General features: G+C 43.2%; 1 protein-coding gene across 1 annotated transcript; it reads left to right on the plus strand.

The window, feature by feature from the left end:
* Positions 1-4,438: 4,438 nt before the first annotated feature.
* stx1b (syntaxin 1B) lies at positions 4,439-23,478 on the plus strand. Its single transcript, XM_073494160.1, has 9 exons — positions 4,439-4,500; positions 7,193-7,292; positions 11,804-11,878; positions 17,536-17,609; positions 19,536-19,644; positions 21,979-22,052; positions 22,586-22,723; positions 22,828-22,938; positions 23,108-23,478. Exons 1-9 carry the CDS (start codon positions 4,480-4,482, stop codon positions 23,183-23,185), a joined length of 780 nt encoding a protein of 259 aa, XP_073350261.1. The 5' UTR covers positions 4,439-4,479; the 3' UTR covers positions 23,186-23,478.
* The last annotated feature ends 2,779 nt before the right edge of the window (positions 23,479-26,257 follow it).

Genomic DNA, 26,257 nt, shown 5'->3' on the forward strand with positions numbered 1-26,257 from the left:
TCGTGGGTCGAGTCAGCCGCCAGCACAAAGTGTCAGTGTTTGACGAGGTGGGAGCGAGACTCAAAAATCAACTTTCTTACAAACTGGACCTTTAATTACGACTAGTTTTAACATAATTAGAAAAACTATGAAAAGGTTTCTCCATAACCACAACTCACCATGTTCACCTCCTTTGTCTCATTTAACTTTTGTGTTTAAAACTCCTCAGATGTATTTTATTGAGTTTTTCACAGCAGTGACTCGTTACTGATCTCAGACAGACGGCGGCGACTCGTTACTGATCTCAGACAGACGGCGACTCGTTACTGATCATAAAGACCTTCAGCTTTCTGACCTTGAAACTCTTTGTCGGTCTGAGACGTGTTTTGCTGAACATGTTTATTCACAGAGACGATGTGAAGAAGTTTTCTGATGGAAACCGTCTCAGATTATGTCCTGAACAGATTTGATCAAGGAGAACAAAGTAAACAGTGAATGGCAGAAATAACATTGACTGTGTTGAAAGCAGGAGCTGCTCTTTGAGTCTGACACGTGTTAACAGATCTGCAGCCTCTGATTGGTCAGAGCACAGTGACATCACGTCCTCGTTCATCCTTCAGTACGAGGTCTGTAGGACACAGACTGTGTTTGGCTCTTGTCTCTGTTATCAGATCTTTGAACCCTGCAGGACCTCACTGCAGCAGCTGAACTGCAGTTCCCATGATGCCTCAGGTGTGGGTGCGCCTCCTTCTGCAGCAGGAAGAATGAATTCAGAGCACTGGGCTGTTACATCACTTCAGTTTTCTTATTTTAAAGTAACAAACAGGAATCAGTGTGGATGGCACTGATGACTGATCGAAAGTAATCAAGTAATTTCAACAACACCAGACGATCAGCTGATGTTGTTTACCCACCGAGAAAGTACGTCCTGAGCTTGAAACGTCTTCTTAACGTTGACTGTTGACGTGGCTGTGACGTCCTCACACGGTTCAAAATGGACATTTTTCATGACTTGTAATTTTAAATAACGTCGATTTCGAGGTCAATCGCAGGATCAGGAGTCAAACAAAGTCCCGGTTTAGTGTTCAGTTCTGGCCCGTTTTTCATGATCGTGACACTGTAACAGACAAATAATCATCAGTACAATAATCATCAGTACAATAATCATCAGTACAATAATCATCAGTAAAATCACTGTCAGATCAGTGAGAGTGATTGTTAGTTACAGGCCTACAAGCTGTCATCAGGGAGCAATGAGTGAAATACAACCAGAGCGGGAGGAAACTGAAAGTGTGCTCACTTGCCCAAAAGCTGAAATGCATTATTATTATTATTATTATTATTATTATTATTATAAATATTATTATTTCCACACTGTACAGGAGTGTTCAGTCGTCTACATACTTCTGGCCACACGGTGTAACTCAGCTGTCTGATCTGACTGTGAGGTGAGACAGAAACTCTCCTGCAGCCTGTGATCGCAGCAGCAGTTAGCTGGTGTGTTTGGTGTTTGTCCTTCCTCCCTCGTCCCTCCTGCAGCAGCAGTTAGCTGGTGTGTTTGGCGTTTGTCCTTCCTCCCTCGTCCCTCCTGCAGCAGCAGTTAGCTGGTGTGTTTGGTGTTTGACTTCCTCCCTCGTCTCTCCTGCAGCAGCAGTTAGCTGGTGTGTTTGGCGTTTGTCCTTCCTCCCTCGTCTCTCCTGGTCGACTCTCCTCTGCAGAGTCAGTGTGACGCAGGGTGAGGGAGGGGAGGAGGGGAGGAGGGGAGGAGGGGAGGGCACAGAGGGACACGGTCGCTGCAGTCTGACCACAGACAGACGCAGAGTAACAGAGCTGCAGGGACCCAGGCTACGCTAGGCTAACCAGCTAGCTGCCATGCTAAATATAAATACATTTAACATCCTCACACAGCTGATCGCCACCAGACTGATCAGCCAATCACAGAAGGGTCAGAAGTAGAAGTACTCAGATCTTTTTACTTAAAGTACTAAAACATAAAGTACTCATGATGAATATTATTGCATTATTATTATTATCACTTAAATGTTGCAGCTGGTAAAAGCTCATTTTGTTGACTGTAATCAAAGATGAGTAATGTAATCTGTAATAATACTTTTATAATATATGAGTTGATTATATGTTGTGTGAGTAATCTGACTCTGCAAAGTAACTAATTTCAGATAAATGTAGTAAAATATTAGAAAGTAGCAGAAAATCAAACAGTAACAGTAACAGTAACGACCAGTGATGGAATGTAACTAAGTAGATTTACTCAAGTACTGTACTTAAGCACCATTTTGAGGTACTTTCCCATTTTCTGCTACTTTATACTTCTACTCTACTTCATTTATTTGATAACTTTAGTAACTAGTTACTTTACAGATTACATGCTGCATCAGAAACAAAGAAGCACATTTTTAAATTAATTTGTTTTATCAGTAATCAGATTAAAACACATTGATTTTGATCATCAGAAAAATGATGAATATCACTTCTGATAATAATACATACGTGTAAATATACATATATAATGTACTTTTACTTGTACTTCTGATACTTGAGTACATTTAAAATAGATATTTTAGATAGATAGGCTAGTCTTCTCTTAGCATGTTAGCTAACTGACACTGATTTAAATTAGTGCTAATATCAACCTGCTAATGTGGTTGATACATCTGCTGCCTTCACAGGACGACATGTAAAGTCATGTAAACGTACTGGTGTCAGTTAGACACATATATTTATTAATATAAGTTATAGTGTAGATAAATCTGAGGTCAGAACAGGCTGTCTAGAAGCCACCGAGGCTAACACGTTAGCTTAGCTAGCAGGCGGGTAACTCATAGGCAGAAATGACAGCTGACGGGGGTCTGGACCCACACTATCTGTAAAACAGATATTTGTCCCCTCAATAGCCCATATCAGCTAAAACAAATGATTTTGGATTACCATTTGCCGAAAAGCGGTTTGGTCCACTCAGCCTGCACCTGACACCTTAGCTCAGTACCAGTATCAGTACCAGTGTCTGGACCGTCTCTGGGAGTGTTGGAGGTGCAGGCAGACTAAAGTAAGTGGCTTAAAACAAAAGCTGATATTTCTCTGTCACGGAGCTGAGCTGTGCTCCGGGCAGGGTAAGATTAGGAAAACATTGTGTTTTGTCGCCACAAAGGCGGCTATAAATAACCCACCATCCTGTCTTACATATCTAGTTTCTGTCGCCACAAACATGTAAAATATCTGAAGGTGTCCTTAGAAATATCCAGTGGTGTCACGTCTACAAATGTTGAAACGCTGCGCCACCTTTCCTCCACCTCCGACATGACTAGCTTGTGTTTGACATGAGTTGTGATGGAGATGAGAGGCTAATGTTAGCTTGTTAGCATGACTAGCTTGTGTTTGACATGGTTGCCATAGTAGCCACTATTCCTCCTGAGGTCCACCTGTCTCACGTCTGTCTTCACGCTCACACACCTGTCTCTCTGCTCCAGTTTCAGCTTGTCCACCTGTCCTTGATTCTGTCTGTCCACCAACCGTCTTTCTGTCTACCTACACATCTGTCTGCCTCCACCTGTCTGTCTGTCTGCCTCCACCTGTCAGTCTGTCTCCACCCGTCTGTCTCCACCCGTCTGTCTCTATAATAATATCATATCTACAGACTGGTCCCCTGTCAGCCAATGACTGTAGACATCACATCACCAATGAACCTGCCTCAAAGACTGTCGATACACACACACACTGACACACACACACACACACACACACACACACACACACACACACACACACACGCCCGTCTCTATTAACATTAACAGAAATCCAATCAGTGTAGTTGGAAACTGTTTACCTTCATCGAGCGGTCGCTTCAGTCTGCCTCACCTGCTGACCTCACCTGTCTGTCTGTCTGTCTGTCTGTCTGTCTGCTGACCTCACCTGTCTGTCTGTCTGTCTGTCTGCTGACCTCACCTGTCTGTCTGTCTGTCTGTCTGTCTGTTGTTGAGTCACTTTATCTTTGATGGGATTTTAAAACACTGTTTCTGAGACCGACTGAAACTTTATGGAGTTTGTGTTTGTTGGAGAAAACAGCAGGAAACTGTTCACACTGAAACTGTTCACACTGAAACTGTTCACACTGAAACTGTTCACACTGAAACTGTCCACACTGAAACTGTTCACACTGAAACTGTTCACACTGAAACTGTTCAGACTGAAACTGTTCACACTGAAACTGTTCACACTGAAACTGAAACTGAAACTGAAAAACATGAGTTTTATGTAAATGAAGTTGAGTGATGATAAAGTCTTGAACTGTGCTGAGCTGTGTGTCTGATGCGTCACATGACGTCCTGACGTGTCTCCTGTGTGTCTGATGCGTCACATGACGTCCTGACGTGTCTCCTGTGTGTCTGATGCGTCACATGACGTCCTGACGTGTCTCCTGTGTGTCTGCAGGCTAAGGACAGCGATGATGATGAGGAGGTGGTGCAGGTGGACCGGGACCACTTCATGGATGAGTTCTTCGAACAGGTGAGACACGACGAGTTGCCACAAGTCCTGCAGAACCTCACACAGGTTTTCCAGCACTAGTTAGAAAATGTGCGTGAAAATTATTCATCAGATTTTTTGCCCAGGCCAAAGACTGCTGTTCTGTGGAGGCCCAGGTGAACACCGGGCCTTGATCCTGCAGAATAACCTGTTTTCTAAACTCCTGCCAGTAGAGACAAAGACATGATGAGTTTAAAACACGCTGCTGAACCACACCTGATGAACTCAAAGGTCAGAGTCACATGTACGAACACTGAAGGCTCTGATCAGATCTTTAACCTCAGAGATTTACAAAAGAAAAATCCATTTAGTTCATTTGTGTCTGAATCCAAACAGAAAGTCCTGTTTATTCATGTGTTTGCTTCCTCGTGATGCACCAGACTCCTGTGGTCGGTCTGCTTACAGCAGGTCCTGGTGTTTGTGTTCAGGCTCAGTAATAAAGAACGTGTAGCAGACGACCACGAGCTTCGATTCAGCTGCTGTTCACTTCATTTAGTGACGGAGAGACGGAGAGATGATCTGTAATCTGAGCAGAGATCAGCAGAGCCAACTGATCCATCACAGCGACAGACATCAGAACATCTGACTGTCTGCAGACGAGCTGATGCTCCTGATGTCGCCTCCCCCTCCTTCAAACATCCTTCACTCCTCTAATGTTCGTGAAGTGAAACGCCGTCAGCAGCCTTTAAAGCAAACTGTGCTGGAGCTTCAGTGATTCCTCTCGTCTCATGATGATGGACGGGCTGAAGGAGGTCTGACGACAAACAGTCGGGCCTGAACTCTCTTTACAGCTTGACTCAATCTTAATGAGCTCGTCATAAATCACCAGCAGCAGCATCCAACTCAGAATGAGGTCGTTAAGAGCAAAACATGGACGACCTGTTGAGTTTCTGCTCTCTAAACTTCATGTTGTCACCTGTCACCTCGACTCTCCTCAGAGCAACGAGAACTCAGCTGACGTCCGCAACGCATCATTATCTCTGAGTTTATCTCAGATGCAGGAGAGGAAGTAACTCGGCCGCTTTATGTTTATTTATATTTCAACAAAATAAAATAAATGTTGCTGCGGCCGGCGTCACCGAGAGTATTTAGTTAGATTAGTGTCTTATTTTATTAGTATTTATTGTATTCATATTAGTTATGTAGTGTTTTTATTTTCATTGTATTTTGTAGATTTCATGTTATTGTGAAGCATCTTTCACAAAAGGCAACAAATCAGTAAAGCTCAGGTTGTTCCTGTCGGTCAGTGGCTCAGATAAACTGGATAATTAATATCATGAGTCAGTGCTGAATGTGTGAATCTTGTAATAATGATTCATCGATCGTAAGCTGTGTTGTGTTGGAGAATCACTTCCTGTCTCACTGGAAACAGAAACATGTGATGTTTCACTTCATTAATGCTGCAACTGGACACAACATGGTGACAAATTCACAAAATACTAACAAAGACCTTTATGATATATTAATGATCAGTAATATAAATATAATGACTCGGTGTCGACGCTCACTTTACTGGGATTCAACACTTTTGCTGTATCGAGACAATAAACAGTCTCACCTCAGGAGAACGATGTCGTGTTTATCTGAAACGCTGCTGGTTGAAAATAAACTTTGTGAACATTTAAAGTTAAAGCTGCAGCAGCGACCGAGGCGTGGGAGAGCAGTGACCTTCAGTCTGCACACACACACACACACACACACACACACACACACACACACACACAGATCTGGGGTGGATCCTCCACCTGAGGGCAGGAAGCTTCAGAGCTGATCATCATCTCGTGTGTTGGACAGAAAAAACAACACAGACTCTAAAAAGCAGCTGATCATCAGAACGACGGCACTGAGGCGTCGATCAACGACGAGAAACTGAGACTGACGATAATATTTAAAACTAAATAATAATTGATAATTAAAACAAACATATTTAATCCGTCACTTTCTGGATGAGTGGACAGCTGATCGTCTCTTTGATGTATCATTTTATTTCAGGGACGTCAAACCTCTTTATGAACCGTAGCAATCTTTTGGTACGACGTTGTGATGCTGCTCTCCCCAGACTACCTGATAAATAAAAAGAAATTAAATCAGTCGGAAGACAAAACTGACAACATGAGAGACATTTATTTAACCTGCAGAGCTGATGACTCTCCCATCAGCTGGACCTTGTGTTGTGCTAATTAGCTAATACTAGCATGCTAACACAATAAGATAAGGGCCCATGTCCCGATTAGGAGCGAGCGTCTTTTCAGAAAGGCTCTGGTGACGTCTCTTTCTTTTGCCTGGCCGAGGAGATGATGTCCCCGTATTTTGTCTCCTGTGGATGATGTCATCACCCTGTGAACCTCGGCGTGGTCCTGCAGCGTCCTTCTGCCGGAAAATAACGCGATGTGGACACGAGGCCTGAGACGCTGGACATTAAACCTGTGACATCAGCATGTTAGCATGCTGATGTTAGCATTTAGCTCACAGCACCACGTGGCTGTAGCCTCGTTCACAACAGGAAACAGTCGCATTATTTTCATTGGATCATAAATGTTTTGCATCATGAGGATAATAACATGTATGAATCAGATTTTTCTGCTCAAAACTGTTTCCTGTGATGACATCACTGTGGTGTGTGTGTGTGTGTGTGTGTGTGTGTGTGTGTGTGTGTGCGTGTGTGTGTGTGCAGGTGGAAGAGATCAGAGGCTGTATAGAAAAGCTGTCGGAGGATGTGGAGCAGGTCAAGAAGCAGCACAGCGCCATCCTGGCCGCACCCAACCCTGACGAAAGTAAGAGCACACACGTCTGCAGCCGAACCTTCGCTTTCAATAACCTGATGAAGTTATCCGGTTCTGATCCATGCAGGTTTTATATTTGTAAAACTTCCCTCAAGCGGAGAAAAGTGATTTAAATACCTGTGACATCATCACAGTGTAAAGTCGAGCCGGAGCTGGTGGGCGGAGCCAGCGAAGGGGAACTCTACTGCGCATATTCAATGAGCCGCATCACCAGGAAGTAAACGCAGAAGCCAGAAAACCGTCTGGCGGATGTGCTCGGCGAGCAAATCCTGGTTTGAACAGCCGCCATCTTTTATCTGGTATCTAGTTTTTCTACGACTAAAACTAGAACTACGAACGTGAGCCTCGCAAAGCGGTCAAAGAATCGTGTTGAGGCACTTTTGCCGTTATTGATCGTACGGAGGGCAAAATGATTGTAAGAGTACGATGATTATCGTACATCATACAGTCTGGTTTACCAGCTGGCTCTCCTACTCTCGATCTGATTGGTTGATAGACGGTGATGTAGAGGTTGTTTTTCTCTTTGTAGCCGCGACTTTCCAGATCGTTCTGTTTAACAAACTCATGTTCAGACTTAAAGAATTAAACATTTTAAAATACAGTCGTGATTTAACAGCCTGCAGGTACAAATGTATAAAAACAAGCTTTAATATTACAGCAGATAGATGTATAGCGTGGAGCGCTGCAGCTCTGTGCTGTTTGATGTGTTGTTTGACAGATTGGACACGTTGAGACTGTAAATCAGATGTAAAGTGTTCAATATTGTGTCAGTAAGCTGACCTGCACCCAGTGAAATGTAATCCTGTTAACTGCTCGCTGATGGTGCTGCAGCTCGCTGATGGTGCTGCAGCTCGCTGTCTGAGCGTCTGATGAGCCCGTTGGCGAGCGTCCATCAGTCACCTCCTCCTGACACGTCGGGATAAAATCAAGACTCTGTGCTGTTTGGGAGAGCGAGCTGCAGTGCGTTCACCGTGACCCCGCCACACTGTGACTCAGCAGTAATGAGTCAATGTCAGCGCTGCAGCCCAAAGCCAAGTCTGTGCTGTCAGAGGCGCTGCGCTGCAAAAAAGTGGCTTCAGAACGAGTTTTTCATCAGATTCAGGAGACGGAGCGACGTCAGGGTTCAGCACGAGGCTTCACCTACAGATCAGTCACTTCCTGTTGTTCATCCATAAGTCAGGTTAGAAATCACAGATGCAGATAAAGATGATCTTTAATGAGTGAAAACAGAAGATATAGAGAGACGAGATCTCACGATAAACGCTGTATTATTAAAGTGTGAGCGCTCTGTATCGACACACCCGTCTTCAAAACAGCGATGACACAACGTAAAGAAACACGTCAGAGCAGAGCTCCTTACGCGTCATCTGTCTTTTATTTTGACATCTTTCCACAGCTTCCTGTTTGTTCTGCATGTTGATGTTTTCTTTTCTGTTGTTGCATGAACAATGATTTTATCTTTTCTGTTTTTGTCCATCCTCCTCTTCCTCCTTTGATTTCCTTCCTCCCGTTTCTTCTTCCTCTTTCTTTGTGGTCTTTATTCCTCCTTCTTCCTCCTCCTCTTCCTCCTCCTCCTCCTCCTCCTCCTCCTCCTCTTCCTCCTCCTCCTCCTCCTCCTCTGGTTGAAGTGTTTAAACTGCATGAAGTCCAGTTAACCTCAGAGGAGATGAGGAGTTTAACCACTGAGGACATGTGAGTCACATCTGTCATTGACATTATTTCTTCTGTTTCTTTATGAGTTAATACAAAATATGACGTCATCATTTAATTCATATGTGCTTTATTTGTTCTGTTCGGGCATTAAATAAGCCACAAACATAAAAATAATGTGTAAATAAAAGGCACAAACCTTCCTGCGCTCATCTGGAAGACTTTTATTTTGAAACATGCAGGAAGTCATTAATGGCTTGACTATGATCAGAAAAAATAAAGAAAGTGTTTTAGCTGCTGATTATTGATGATTATTACCCTGAAATGTTTTGAAGATAACGAGCAGTCAGAGGAGAAACAGGTTCTGATGAGACGGACCCGGGACGGATCAGTGTTGGGTTTAAACTTCACTTCCTGTTAAAGTGAGTCGACGCTCCGACTCTTCTTCTCCCCTCCGGTGAAAACACGTCGCTTTCTTTCTTCTTCTCCTCCTCAGTTCTGGGTCAGCTCTGCCAACACACCGTCATACAAAATGCATTCCAGTGTTCCTGCCTGAATAATGCATGATGGGAGTTGTAGTGAGAGCGGAGGGGTACAGGTGTAGTTCTGCTGCGAAACCACAGCCGTTCAGAAAGACCGTGATCCTCCTCCTCCTCTCATTGGCTGCTCACGCTGTCAATCAAACTGGAAAACTCTGACCTTCAGTCAGCCAATGAAAAGGATTTCTGTCTCCATGGAAACAAAGACTTTGATATTTCTGCTCCAAATTATTAGACACTCAGATTGAATCCCAGATTGTCGTCGATCATTATCGGCCTCGTTAATGTTAATTGATTAACGAAGGCGCTCCACCAATCAGATCGCAGCCTGCAGCTGCCGTGAGTCTGATGAGCGACCGAACCAGTTCAGACATTTTCAATGTAAAAGTCTCAAAAGGAGAACAGGAAGGAAAAATAGGCAACATCAAAATACTACAAAATAAAGGATGGTGAGCAAATGTTTCAAAATAAAAGCCTACCTGAGACAGAAGCGATGTTGTTGTACTTGATGGACAGAGAAGTACTCGGATACTTTACTGAGGTAAAAGTATAAATACTGCAGTTTATACGAATATTATAGAGGACTAAAGCTGCCAGAATCAAAAATAAATACATTTCACAAATGGCTCAATAAATACAACTATAAAGTATTGAGATGGGATGGATTTCTACGTTTATTTAAAATATTATTTTGGTGCATTTTATTTGCATGATAATTTATTTCTTTATTTTTCGGCGCTGCAGTTTTTACAGTCAGCGCAGTCGGAGGAATATTACACTCATGAACATGTTTTTAGGTTGATTTTTAAAGGAGAACTTGTGTTTTATACATCAGATGAATTTCTTCTGGTCGATAAAGTTTCTAAAATAAAGACAAAAGAAGAATTATTAGATCTTCATATGAAGATTTCAACATATGAACTCCGGTCCTGAGACCGTGTGCTGGTGCTACTGGGACCGGTCCGGACTGGTTTCTTGAACTGACGTTACAGAACGATCGTCTTTACATTGTACTGCGTCTCTTTGTGCCTCTTCATAGAAATCCGCTCCATAAATAAACTCATTATACTAAATATTAATTATTTAAAATGAATATGTGCTGTCGTTTTGAGCGTTAGCATCAGATGCTAATAAAAGCTCCAGGGCCGAGCAGAGACGAGGCGAGGCGGTCAGAGAGAGAGCAGGGTGAGTCAGAGGCAGAGCAGCAGCGGCTGGATGGCACTGCAGCGCTCGTAAATCTGACTGCACTGCTGCAGTTATCACACACACACACACACACACACACACACACACACACACACACACGCGCACACACACACACACACACACACACACACACACACACACACACGCGCACACACACACACACACACACACACACACACACGCACACACACACACACGTCGTTGCCCTCCTCCAACATGGCTGACATGATGTGATGTTACTGTCTCTGTACACATCGTCAGACACTGACTTCACGTCCTCTTCAGTTTCTACAACCAGCGTTTTTTCTCTGCACACAAAATGTAGTCGAGTACAAAATAAAACCAATTTTAACAAATTAGTTCTCAAACCTCAGGTTGGTGTCTGCACCATCAGGTGCTCTGGACTGTGATGGGCCTGTGCTAGCTAGTTAGCATGCTAACATCAGTAACTTTGCAGCAATACACAGACGTCATTTATCATCACCGTTATTTCTTCACATTCTGTTGATTTTTTAATGTTTTCAGCCAAAAAAAATGTATATTAAACCGTTTAAAGGTGAACAGCTGATTGGTTTCATTAAAAGTACTGATCCAGTCTGAATCAGCTGAAGGGAGACATGACAGAAGAACAGGATCGGTTCTGATCGGACAGACGTCACCATGAAACTTCCCCCGTTCATTACTGACATCAAGACAATTATTTTACGTTTTCTCATATTTTGTTTAAATATGCAAATGAGACACAATCTAATTACAAATGCAATTATTTCAATACATTAGATAAAGTCCTTAATATAGAGCTAAAGATAAAGTTCTGCCTCAGAGTCTGAGAAAAGAAACTGATTTTGAAGATATGGATGGTTAATATCTTCATGTTTACATCTATGTTATCTAATTAAATATGAGCTAATAAGTGTCGACGTTTTCTTCCCACTGCTCTGAAAGAAAATGTGTGACAGAAGCAAAATATCAAAATTGACCAGAACATTAAAAAAATTGTGATTTCATCTGTGGAGTCTGGTCTGCTGCTGCGAGAGGAAGTCGCCTCTGTGAGACCTTTAAAAGCAAATAATAGTGATAAATGTTTAAATGTCTGTTTCTCTGCAGAGACCAAGCAGGAGTTGGAGGACCTCACAGCTGACATCAAGAAGACAGCCAATAAAGTTCGCTCAAAATTAAAAGGTAGGAAACATCCTCACATCTTTTTCTACAGTGAAACATCCACAAAACAACAAATCAAACCTCCGTGCAGATCAGATCACGTCCTGCTGACGGTGTGAAAAAGTTTCTGTGATGGATCAGTCGGAGGTCACGAGGTCACAGCACGACTCAGACGTTTGCCAAAATGTCTGCAGTCGGATATTATTAATCAGCACTGTGTGTGCAGACGAAGCTCTGTGTGATAAATAATTAGACAGGAGACACAAAACTGAACGCTTCAGCTGAACGTCTAAATCAACCTTTACAACCCGTCCATCACTGAGACAAACAGACTCCATGTTTCTACACAAAGACAGAAAGAAGTTCATGTTGAACATTTGCTGAATTTACAAGAAGGAACAAATAAGTCAGAATCAGTCAGAGACAGAGTTTCACACAGTTTATAAAGTGTCTCCAACTCAACAACTCACTAAACTGACACATTTGTTAAGGGAGTCTGGGGACAAAGAAGTCGCCTATACTGGTTACTGTTTAGTGTATCTGTAAAATGTGACATGTTTAGATCAATAAAATGTTTCTTCTTTCATAAATTGAGTGTAAATGGTGAAATCAGTGTAAACAGTGTGTTCAAACAGCTGCTAAATGTTGGCAGGTCAGACTTTAGCACTTTAGACACAGAAGCAGACAGGCTGGTGCAGCCATGCTGCCACAAACTGACACTTTCTACAAGGAAACACACAACTTACTGTTTTCATTTAATGCTGAATTTACAAGAAGGAGACAATGATTCAGAATCTGTCAGAGACAGAGTTTCACTACGTTATACAGTTTCCGCTCACGTGACAACTCTTAAATTGTGGGATTTTCTAATGGAGTCTTGCAGGTCGTAGCGGTTCATCATGTTTCTCTGCAGGGATGTAGGATGTTATCACGCTAACATTATAGAGCAGGTGAACCTCGACCGCCCTCCATGTTTCTGATATTATCTGAATGAGCTCTTTTATTAGAAGATTTACGGTATTCAGACAGGATGAGAGTTGACCTTCAGCAGCAGAAGAAGAAAATATTCAGAAACAGTCGCCGTGATTTATCAGGCTGTAATCGCACAGACAGCAACACACACACACACACACATGCACACACACACACACACACACACACACACACACTGTTGGTTCATGCTGAAGGTTCAAGGACATCGCTGCTTTAATGTGAACAGCCAGAGGTTTGACTACACACACACACACACACACACATATGCCTGCAGACACGTGTGCACACAAATACACACACAACATCGACACACGTGTGACTTACACACACACACACACACACACACACACACACACACACACACACACACAGACTGTACATATGCAGTCTGAGAATAGCAGTGATGGTGGAGATAAAGCTATAATTGGAAACCCCACGAGGCCTGAGTGTTATTGTCCTGTCTCACACACACACACACACACACACACACACACTCTGCAGCATGTTTCTTACTGTAGACGTGTCGTCCCTGGAGGCGTGGTGGTGGTGGTGGTGGTGGTGGTGGTGGTGGCGGCGGCGGCGGCGGCGGGCATGTCGGAGCAAACCGGCTCCGCCCACAGCTCCAGCAGCAGGTCCATGTTCTTGAAAAGACGTCGTTGTCACGTCAGACTGACTTTACGAAGACGTGAGAGGATTTTAATAAACCGATGCACTTAATTAACCTTAATAAACTAATACAACGAGAGGATTATTAACCTGAAGTGTTTCTATCCAAGCTTCAGATTAAATATTTGACGTGAGCCTTTAATGAACAAAAATGAGTCTTTTCCGAATGGACGCTGGTGCAGCCACAGCACACACTGCAGCCTCATTCAGACTGCTGTTTTTTGTAATGTTAGCATGAGCTGCTGGTCAGTGATATTAATAATCTGTCTGTGTCTCAGTATTTGTCACAGTGTCACTAATAATCACAGTCAGTCTGGGTGACATGGCCTTAAAATAAAATTGCGATATTTTTATTCAAGACCAAATACCTCGATATCGATATTGTGACCATATTGTAGGGATGACTATTAGTACTGAAACTTAACTTAAAGACAAGTATTAGAACAAGTACAACAGTCTGGTCACTTGACTGTAATGAGCCTTTAAAACCAGAAGACAACACTTGTGACACATCATCATGTAAAATCTAAATTAAATCCCTCCTTGTAGTTTAAAGTGTCTCCTTCTTCTGAATTTGATCAACTTAATGTCAAATTGGACCTTTCTGTGGAAATATTGCTAATTTGAACGATGCTAACATGCTAACACTATTATATAGGCCTATTTAAGAACCAATATGACAGAAACAGTTAAATCTATCAGGAGAGCAATGCACTGTAAAAGTTATTTCTCTTTATATATCGTTTTTTTAGTGTATATTTAATGTAAACAAACTTTATAGTCCGTATTTCATTTTAACGCCTCGCCTCCACGTGACTCCTCCGAGGCAAACATGAACACACAGATATGAAACGCATATTTATAAATTCTGTGCAACGTACACTTCTCAAAAATATCATAAATATATATATTATCTCCAATAAACATCAATAAAACCAGTCAGAAAGAAGAGAAAAAACACCATTCAGAACTCCCCTTAGAATCTTCATGTTTTTAAGTTTTCTTCAGAATCACAGTAATGATTGTCAGTACATGAGTTCACTGCAAACAGGAAGTGCTACCAGCTGAATGAACATGCAGCTAACGGCTAACTCCCTCACTGAATATTAGCATTAATAGGCTACATATTTAATGAGGCTCACAGAAACATTTCTTATGAAACCAACATCGTTTTGATTTTTGAAACTAAGGATGCTAAAGATGTCCACACACACACACACACACACACACACACAAACACACACACACACACACACACGCGGACTCACAATCTGTTGCTTACTCACCCAGTTTTATCTCCCTGTCACCAAAAACACAAAAATACACAAAAGTAAAGTGCACACACACACACACACACACACACACACACACACACACACACCATCAGTGCTGTGTGATTTTGCTGAGTCATCATGGATCCAGCAGAGAGCAGCTGGGCCACGAGCCAGGACACACACACACACACACACACACACACACACACACACACACGGTGGAAAACATTATATAAGCGTTTCAGTTCGTCTCATCACTCGCTGGAGACAAACCGACATCACAGAGTCACATGACACCAGGACAGACCTGCAGCCGGTTACCATGGCACCCAAAGACACACACACACACACACACACACACACACACACACACACACACACACACACACTCTTCCAGCTGATGAGTTAATTACCAGCTGTGTTTTTTTTTTAAGTTGGAGGACTTCCTTCACCTGCAGCTAACCTGCGGGTCAGCGCCCCCTGGAGGCTGCAGCACAGCTCAGAACCCTTTTAAAGGAGTCGTTCACAGATTTATCAGTCAGTCCGGGGCGCCACTTCCAGCACATCGTGTAACTTAACTGGCATTAGTCAAGTCGGGGAAACAAAATCACACATCAAAGCTCATATCTGATTATTAGTTGTCGTATTTACACAGCTGACATGTTAAAGCTGCATTCACTCACACAAAGGTTCAGCATATCGTTTCTTTACAAACATTAATCCATCTTTAAATATTAATATGCAGCTGATGGAGATACAAAATAAACAAATAAATATACAAATAAACAATCAATAGTCTTAATTATCGTTTTATTAAAAGATCATTCTGCTGTTGTTCCATATTTTTCTAATTGTTAACTAATCTCATGTTCAGCCTCAAACCAACAACATGTTCGTAGAGAGGACGTGTGTCTGTAGCTACCTGCAGTCAGCATCGCTCTGGTTCCTCTGTGGGATTATTGAACTGGATTCTGGATTATTACAGAAAATAATCTGTGTGTCAAACACAAATGAGTAGATGAGTCTCCGTGTTCGCTGTGAGGACGTTTCATGTCCCCGACAACCTCTGTAGTCTCATTCAGACACTTGTGAGCAACCGCTAACTGTTTTTAACGCACGGAAGAGATTTATAATTAAACTGTGGGACATTTAATGATGGATTAGCTAAATTAATTTCTGTAAAACCACAGAGATGATCAAACTGAACGTCCACTGGTCTCCTTAAAAAAAAACCTGCTTCTGACAGAAACATTGGTGTCCTTAAAAACATCCACTGGTCTGAATTACACCTCCGTCTCCTCCCTTCCTGCTGTGAGAGTCAGCAAATAATCGTATAATGTGATCATGATATGAAACTACTAAACTGTTCTGAACGTATCTGTGGTTTGCAGCAACGTTAGCTGCTCACATTTCATCCTGACTCGGCTGTTGGTGCTCCAGTGATTATTTGTGTGTTCATGGTGATGAAGGACAGTGTGACTCATCGATATGTTTTAATGGAACAGAGGAGGAAGAAATATCAGGCTGTGGTACACAAGACTTGTCAGAGGATGCATTCACTGTCAGAACATGAAGTATAAAATATAAAGTGTGAGCAGAGTTCTGAGAGGAAGAGTCGGGAGGTGACGGAGACGAGGAGATTAAATCTAGAGAAACTTAGCTGGAGTCTGGTGTGTAGTTAACGTCTCAGTGGACTGACGTTTCGTCCTCGTCCTGCTGACTGAGTGTTTCTCTCGACTCTGTGGGCGTCTGCAGACAAGAATATCCACACGCTTTATTAAACTGTGTCTCCCTGGTTGAATAATAAAGTATTAAGGCTGCAGCTGAATGATGAGGTGATGCTGGTGGAGGAGGAGGAGGACGAGGAGGAGGAGGAGGAGGAGGAGGGCAGTGCTGTGTTTTACCTCCATCTCTGCCCTCCTCAGAGATGGAGGTGGGCAGGCTGCAGGTTAAATACCGAGCTGTGAAAGAGTGGAGGAAGACGGAGGATAATCTGTTAATTCCTAATTAATCCTCACAAATCAAACCAGCAAACTAACATGGACGCCCTCAAAACGGACTCCTGCTCTTATTACTTAATAACACAGCAGAACTTTAATTCAAGATGAATTCATCATTATGCAACACGAGACTGTAAAATTACATTTCTGTCATAATACCCAAAGATACAAACACACACAATGCACACAGACTAATTAATAAATAATAATCAAGTCAGATAAATAAACTGTTCATGTGGAGATAACTGGAGATAGTGTTATACATTTGGGCAGTTTAATGGATAAAGTATATTAAAATATAATCATATGTTTCATATTTGAGTTCCGTAACTGTAAACTGTTCAGATAATCTCTATTCTCAAAGATAATATTTTAACAATAAGGATGTTTGAGCTAACGTCGTGTTTTCTTCTGGTCTGATTCGGCTGTTTATGAGCTGTGGTTTCCCCAGTAAACACACCGACCTGTTTAGCCTCCTTCCCGCTCTGCTGCTCCTCTCGAGGTCACTCGTCCTCCAGAGTCGCTCTTTATGAAGGAGAGCAGACAGGCCGGGTGTCCACAGGGCCCACGGACTTTATTTTGGTGGGGTGAACACGGCCGAAGCCTTCACAATAAGAGCATCAATTCAAAGAGTGTAAGGATGATGTTTCCTGTTCAATCTGAATTTGACCGACCGTGTGTGTGTGTGTGTGTGTGTGTGTGTGCGTACGTGTGCGTGTGTGTGTGCGTGTGTTTCATCCTGCAGCAATCGAGCAGAGCATCGAGCAGGAGGAGGGTCTCAACAGATCATCAGCGGACCTCAGGATCCGCAAGACACAGGTGAGAGTCCAGGTGTTCATCAGGTGTCTGAACAAACGGTGTGTTTATTATTTATTTTATATATTTCTATAATTAGGTTTCATACAAAAACCTTTTATTCCGTAGTGATAGGCAAGAAGTATGGACGACTGAAACCGCCATAATAAAAAATATATAAATCCATGATCCAATAAACAAATGAATATGTCATTAAACGCACCAAAAGAAATATTAGAAATAAATTTAGGCATCAATTTATTATTTTTTTACTTTCTCATTAAATTTTATATTTTGCTTATTAATTTACTTATTTTTAAATGCATCTGTTGTATAGGTAATTATTTTCCCCCTTTGCGTTTTAGCTCTGTTTATTTCCCCAAACTTTTTATTCATTTTTTATTGAGTTTTTTTCCGGTAGTGAATCAATAGGGGGATTAATACCAGGCTGAGCAAATACAGGAGCAAATCAAAACATACATTTTTGTCACATTTTATAAATAAATTAATAACCACATTTATTTTTTATATATATGTTGTTTAATGTTGTGATATATTTATTTATTTATTGAGTCTTTATTTTATTTGTTTATTCTTGATTTTGGCTTTTTTTTCTTCTTTTTTTTTAAACACTTTTATTTATGTAACTATCTGGTGAGCAGGTGTACAGGTGAGCAGGTGTACAGGTGAGCAGGTGTACAGGTGAGCAGGTCTCCACTGGAGCATCACATGTGAAACTCATTTGAGGTCAAAGGTTTGAAAAAAGAAAAACTTCTTCAGCCGTCAGAATCACAGCAGACATTTTATTTATTTTATGTTATTTTGTACTGAACGTACCTGAAGACGATCTTTGCATCGGTCATGTAAATATGTTATTCTTACATCACACTGTTCCTTTACATCAGCATATACGACATCACTGTGATGTAACACTGACTCACTGATACAGAAAAGAACTCAAACGTCCAGAGAGCATCGAACGCATCTCACACTGACTGGGTGGAAAACACCTACTGAGCACGTGCAGAGACACAATCACCTAATGACATCACACAGAGTCCAACAGTCACAGAGTGTCAGTGTAGTATGAGTACTGTTACTTCAGTTAAGTATCCGGATACTTCCTCATCACTCACAGCTGACGACTGTTTCAGATCAGAGCGGCTCACACACGAGTCGATGCTGTGTGTGTGTGTGTGTGTGTGTGTGTGTGTGTGTGTGTGTGTGTGTGTGTGTGTGTGTGTGTGTGTGCGCGGTGTGTGTTCTCTGCAGCCGTCTCATCATGTGACCCTTCAGTATTCTGCTCTGTCATTGGCTGCTGCCTCCCCTCTCCTCCCCATCAGGCTGCTCCCTGCCGCCTCCTGGTGGAGGAGAGGAGAAGTGCAGCAACAACACCTTACACAACCCCACACACACACACACACGCACACGCACACACACACACACGCACACACACACACACACAGTATCCTCAGTCAGATTTTACTGTAGTGGACGGTGGTGGAAAGTAACTGAGTACATTACATCAAAAGGAAATATTGTACTCTAACTGCCTTAGTTACTAGTTACTTTTCAAATATATGATGTCATCAGTTCCCAGATCGATCTTAAACAGTAATAGATTACATATCTATGATACATGTCACACTTTGAATGGAGACAATCTGCATCATCTTTGACTTTGATACTCTGATTACATTTTGTTGATAACTGTAATTTTACTTGGCAGGATTTTAAATGCAGGACTTTATTTTATATGAAAAGAAACGAGGTCTGAAAATAAGCTGTAACAAAAGAATATGTCGTATTCCTCCAATCCTCAACTCACATCCTGAAATGTCTCGTTTGTCTGATTTCTGTTGTGCATCTGTAAAACATCTCTGACACTATTAATACCTTCTGCTTTACGTCACAGTGTTCTCGTCTGTTCTCCGTCTCTTTCTGTCGCAGCACTCGACGCTGTCACGTAAGTTTGTGGAGGTGATGACTGAGTACAACACCACGCAGTCCAAGTACCGCGACCGCTGCAAGGACCGCATCCAGAGACAGCTGGAGATCAGTGAGTGCAACAACACACAACATACAACATACAACATACAACACACAACATACAACACACAACATACAACATACAACACACAACACACAATACACAACACACAACACACAACATACAACACACAACATACAACATACAACACACAACACACAATACATAACATACAACATACAGCATACAACACACAATACATAACATACAACATACAGCATACAACACACAACATACAACATACAACACACAACACACAACATACAACACACAACACACAACATACAACACACAACACACAACACACAACATACAACACACAACATACAATACACAACATACAGCATACAACATACAATACACAACATACAGCATACAACATACAATACACAACATACAGCATACAACACACAACATACAACATACAACATACAATACACAACATACAGCATACAACACACAACATACAACACACAACATACAACACACAACATACAACACACAACATACAATACACAACATACAACACACAACATACAACATACAACACACAACATACAATACACAACATACAGCATACAACATACAATACACAACATACAGCATACAACACACAACATACAACATACAACATACAATACACAACATACAGCATACAACACACAACATACAACACACAACATACAACACACAACATACAACATACAACACACAACATACAATACACAACATACAACACACAACATACAACATACAACACACAACATACAGCACACAACATACAACACACAACATACAACACACAACACACAACATACAACACACAACATACAACATACAACACACAACATACAGCATACAACATACAACACACAACATACAACACACAACATACAACACACAACATACAACATACAACACACAACATACAGCACACAACATACAACACACAACATACAACACACAACACACAACATACAACACACAACATACAACATACAACACACAACATACAGCATACAACATACAACACACAACATACAACACACAACATACAATACACAACATACAACACACAACATACAACACACAACATACAACATACAACACACAACATACAACATACAACACACAACATACAGCACACAACATACAACACACAACATACAACACACAACACACAACATACAACACACAACATACAACATACAACACACAACATACAGCATACAACATACAACACACAACATACAACACACAACATACAATACACAACATACAACACACAACATACAGCATACAACACACAACATACAACACACAACATACAACACACAACATACAACACACAACATACAATACACAACATACAACATACAACACACAACATACAATACACAACATACAACACACAACATACAGCATACAACACACAACACACAACATACAACACACAACACACAACATACAATACACAACATACAACACACAACATACAATACACAACATACAACACATACAACACACAACATACAACACACAACACACAACATACAACACACAACACACAACATACAACACACAACACACAACACATACAACACACAACATACAACACACAACACACAACATACAACATACAACACACAACATACAATACACAACATACAACATACAACACACAATACACAACATACAACACACAACACACAACACACAACAGTCCTTCTCTGACCACATCTGTCGTAAAATACAATAAATAATAAAGATTTGTATTTTTCCTTCCTGTTGGTGAAAACTGATTCCAGTTTAAACTCTGACATAACAAACAAGGTCGACACAGAGTACAACACACACACACACACACACACACACACACACACACACAGGAAACAGCTTGTACAAACAAACAGCAGCACATTAAGCTGATGCAGACAGATAAACAAACACACTGACACTGACCTTCACACACACACACACACACACACACACACACACTGTAATATTTTCATATTTCCCTCCCTGCCGCTCGACGGCTTCACTGTTTGACCTCTTCTGCACCGACTGCAGCAGAAATGATCTGGTGATGTTTCATCAGCGTGTCGTTGTGTTTGTGTGCAGACGAGCTCATGACACAATAAATTCTTTATTTCTATTTCAAACGTGACAAATTAAAGACAGAGGTGAGCGGATCCTCTTCAGGCCCAGCAGCACATCCACACTGACGCTTCTCAGGCTTCATGTTCTTATTTTAGTGTCCTGCGTGTCACGTGACGCATCATGTGACTGAGGTTCTGCCTCCGGTGTTCTCAGCTCTGAACGTTCTCTGTGTTCTGTCTGCAGCTGGGAGAACCACCACTAATGAAGAACTAGAGGACATGTTGGAGAGCGGCAAGCTGGCCGTCTTCACCGATGATGTAAGCGCCGCGTCACCTGAGCCGCTCTGCATCCCTGACGCTTATCACACGTTACGTTAACACTCCGTGTCACCTGGAGCTCTTATTTTGATGGAGTGTCCTCATATTACCAATCGCTCCTTCAAATTAAAAGCTCACACATGTGCAGGTGCCAAAGCTGCGGTCACATGACCCGATGTTGAGGTCGGTGGTCCGACAGCTGTCGCTGAGCTCCTCTGGTTGAAGCCACACCCACCTGTGATGTCACAGTGTACTAACAGTACTTCAGCCAGCGGAGTTCAGCCGGTGTTCGTCTCGAACAGGTGAGTGAGTCGAACACTTTGGTCACATGACGCCAGCGGAGAACAGAAACTGATCCACACTGTAAAAAGTACTGAAGCCCACGGCTGCAGACGTTTTATTTTATTTAGACGTACTCACCTCTGACCACGTGTCAGAAAGTACAAGTAAAGACTTTTTTAATTGCTAATGAAGTTTCTTAATTGCTGTTTTTTCATTTAAAGCTGTAAAATAATGTTTGTTGCCTCCTGCAGATCAAAATGGACTCTCAGATGACCAAGCAGGCTCTGAACGAGATCGAAACCCGACACACCGAGATCATCAAGCTGGAAAACAGCATCCGCGAGCTGCACGACATGTTCGTGGACATGGCCATGCTGGTCGAAAGCCAGGTCGGTGACGTGACGACAGGAAGTGATCGAGTGTGTGTGTGCGCGTGTGTGTTGACTGTTCGAGCCTCACGAGGTCAACTCTGCGACGTCTGTGTGTGTTTCAGGGAGAGATGATCGACAGAATTGAGTACAACGTGGAGCACTCCGTCGACTACGTGGAGCGAGCCGTATCCGACACCAAGAAGGCCGTCAAATACCAGAGCCAGGCCCGCAAGGTTAGTGACCACGTTAAAAACCGTTAAGGAGAGGAGACGACCTCAACAGCCAATCACAGAGCTGCGGCGTCTTTAGAGACACGTGACGTTTGTAAATGTGATAAAGTGACGAGGACGTTATATTCTGCTGTCTTCACCGACTCGTGTTCCTCCTGTCGCCCTGCAGAAGAAGATCATGATCATCATCTGCTGCGTCATCCTGGGCGTGGTCCTGGCGTCAACCATCGGCGGCACGCTGGGCTTCTAAGACGCTCCGCCATCTGCCGCTGTGACGACCGACACCGACCGACCGTCCGACCGCCAGCAGAGAAAAGAAACACCAACGACGACAACAACACAAAAACTTGAATCACAAATGCAAGACAGATAACCAATCAGCTAGGAAGAGATAACAATCCAATCCCAGATAAGAGGAAACACCGCGGGGTGGGGTGGGGTTCAACAAACAAAGACAAAAAAAACCAACACAATAAAAACGCCATCACATAATAGCTGACTTAATACAAACGTATACAAAAAGAGGGTACAAATAAACCTATTTATTACAGATGTACATGTAAATGTATGGAACATATGAAGCAACACATGGGTTAGCTACCTGTAAAAAATGATGACCTATAATATGACATTTACTTGTTTGTTTGTTTGTTTGTTTTGCTTTTTTTTTCTTATTTTTTAACAGTTTCTTTCGTTTTTCGGGAGTCTCCGGACAGTGACGGTGACTGCTGCTGGGCGGGAGTTCTGCAGGACGAGCGCTCCGCATCCAAACTTTATTAAGTTCCTAACATTTAGTCTTAGTCCAGATTCTGGAAAAATCCTCTGGAAGATTCTGGAACTCTGCGCTCCGGAAAGTTCCGCTCCTGAACGCAGCGCAGACGGACGGAGCGCTGGAAGGTTCCGGAACGCTGTCAGCGACGCCGGAAGGTTCCGGAACGCTGTCAGCGGCGCTGGAAGGTTCCGGAACGCCGTCAGCGGCGCTGGAAGGTTCCGGAACGCCGTCAGCGACGCCGGAAGGTTCCGGAACGCTGTCAGCGACGCTGGAAGGTTCCGGAACGCTGTCAGCGACGCCGGAAGGTTCCGGAACGCTGTCAGCGGTGCTGGAAGGTTCCGGAACGCTGTCAGCGGCGCTGGAAGATTCCGGAACGCTGTCAGCGGCGCCGGAAGGTTCCGGAACGCTGTCAGCGACGCCGGAAGGTTCCGGAACGCTGTCAGCGGCGCCGGAAGGTTCCGGAACGCTGTCAGCGGCGCTGGAAGGTTCCGGAACGCCGTCCTGCAGGACGAGCGCCCGCTGGTTTTGGTGGAACCAACTTTGTCCCCGTGTTTCTGGGAGGGAGGGACCGACCTCGCTGTTGGCTCACTACCTCTTTAGACCACCTCTCATTGGTTGCTCACTCCTGTCATTCACCTCAGTCAGCCTATTAAATTAGCCTAGACTGGCACAGGCCGACCTGCCACACACCATCTAAAGAATGAGCGGGACAGAGCGTGACGCGCCGCCCACTGAGCTGTTTTCGCCGCCAGCCGATTGGCTGGGGAAACGGCGTGTGGGGGGAGGGGGGTGTCAATGCGCCGTGGCAGGTTTCCACAACAACAGCCTCCCCTTCTTGTCACACCTATCCGACCAAAGAGCAGGGGGAGGGAGGGCCTCCGGTTTTCTTGCTGAATTCGATTGGCCAGCTGCAGAAAACGTGACGTTTGACTGACAGGTGAACGGTGGGGGGGTAGGAGAAGGGTTTAAAGGAGGGTGGGAGGAGTCGGACGGTCAATCTATGCAGTTTAGATGAGAGGAAGAAGACTCGTCCCGCCTCCTCCGCCCGAGATAGCCAATGAGGATCGGGGGTTCACGTTAGCGCGCTGAAAGGCTCGTCACGGCGACCGCCGGGTGTCGTCTCCGAGCCGTCACAACTGTTCTTCCGGAAGATTCTAAAAAATGAAGAGAACACTTTAAAAAGTAAAGAAGAAAAATAAACTCAAACAGAACAATATGAAACTAACAAACAAGCCGGACAACAAACGAGTCGGACAGAAAACGTAAGCTGGAGCTGCTGGCGTGCCCTGGTCACCTGAGTGTCGTGGTTATATCGTTGCTTTTCTGTTTCTTAGTGGGGAACGTTTGTTGCTTCGTTGTTCCGTGGTGCTGCTGTTTTAGTGCGTGTGTGCGTGACGTGTCCCGTGACGTATCGGCCTGACATCATTTAGCGGTTACTGTTTAGCCTGTATGGTTTGATGCATTTGCCTGTTTCCTCCCTGCATCCCTCCATCTCCTGCCTGAGTGTGTGTTTGGGGATCGTGATGTTTAATTCACACCGTTTAAATGCCTGAGTTGCACAGGTGCTACTGAACAGGAGAGGCTTTTCCTATTGGTGGATTTCCTCTGTGGAAGGTGGAACATGTGACACACACACACATTTACATACATGCACAGCAGAGCACATGCATGAACACCTCATACACACATTCACCGGACAGTCCAGCTCAACATACACCTTAAACTTCCCCGTGTTACATCTCAGTGCTAGTGTTAGACTGGGTCGCTTAGCATGCTGTAGCGTTAGCTTGTGTTACGTGTAGACTGTGTAGAAGCTGCTTGTTGGAGATTGAGCACAAGTTTTCTGCTCTTTTTTATTGTCAAAGACGCTTCCTGTGTGTCCTGAGCAGTGTGGAGGACCGACTGAAACTCAAGAAATGCTTGACGTTGGAAATCTGAACACGAGGTTCCTCTTTAGCTTTTTGTAGCGTGTAAAGTATCGAACATTTTACAAACGTGGAGCAATATACAAAATGTACACAGTCTTTACCAGATGGCGTTAGCAGTTACGGTACGTCTGCACAAAGAGACGTCGTCACTCGACTATTATTTACACAAATGACAGAAATGAAAACTAAAAGCGTAACTAGTTACCACAGTAATCAGAGTACTGAGTGAACCTCAACACTGCTCCAGACGGGTCAACGTGTGCGTTACATTTCAGGACTTCGTATGTTGTACAAGCATGTTTGGTTTGGTTCCTGTTAACGTGGTGTGTGTGTGTGTGTGTGTGTGTGTTGAGAAGTCAAACGTGTGTGTTGACCCGACGCGGACACGCGGGTGCGTCCAACAGTTTTGTGACTCTGGCTTCAGATTGGGGGGTTTAAGGAGGACGGTTCGTACGCGTTCAGGCGCTGTGATACGGAGGCTCGTCTCTGTTGAGGCCTGCGCCGGACGATCCTGCGCCGCTACATCACAATCACTGTCAGGGGAACAACAACCACAAAGACTACCTTAAACTCCACAAAGTCCGTCTACACTTTACTCGATGTCGAAGCAATAAAGTCAGTT

This window comes from Pagrus major, chromosome 23 (assembly GCF_040436345.1).
Source record: "Pagrus major chromosome 23, Pma_NU_1.0".
In the NCBI taxonomy this organism is placed as follows: domain Eukaryota; kingdom Metazoa; phylum Chordata; class Actinopteri; order Spariformes; family Sparidae; genus Pagrus; species Pagrus major.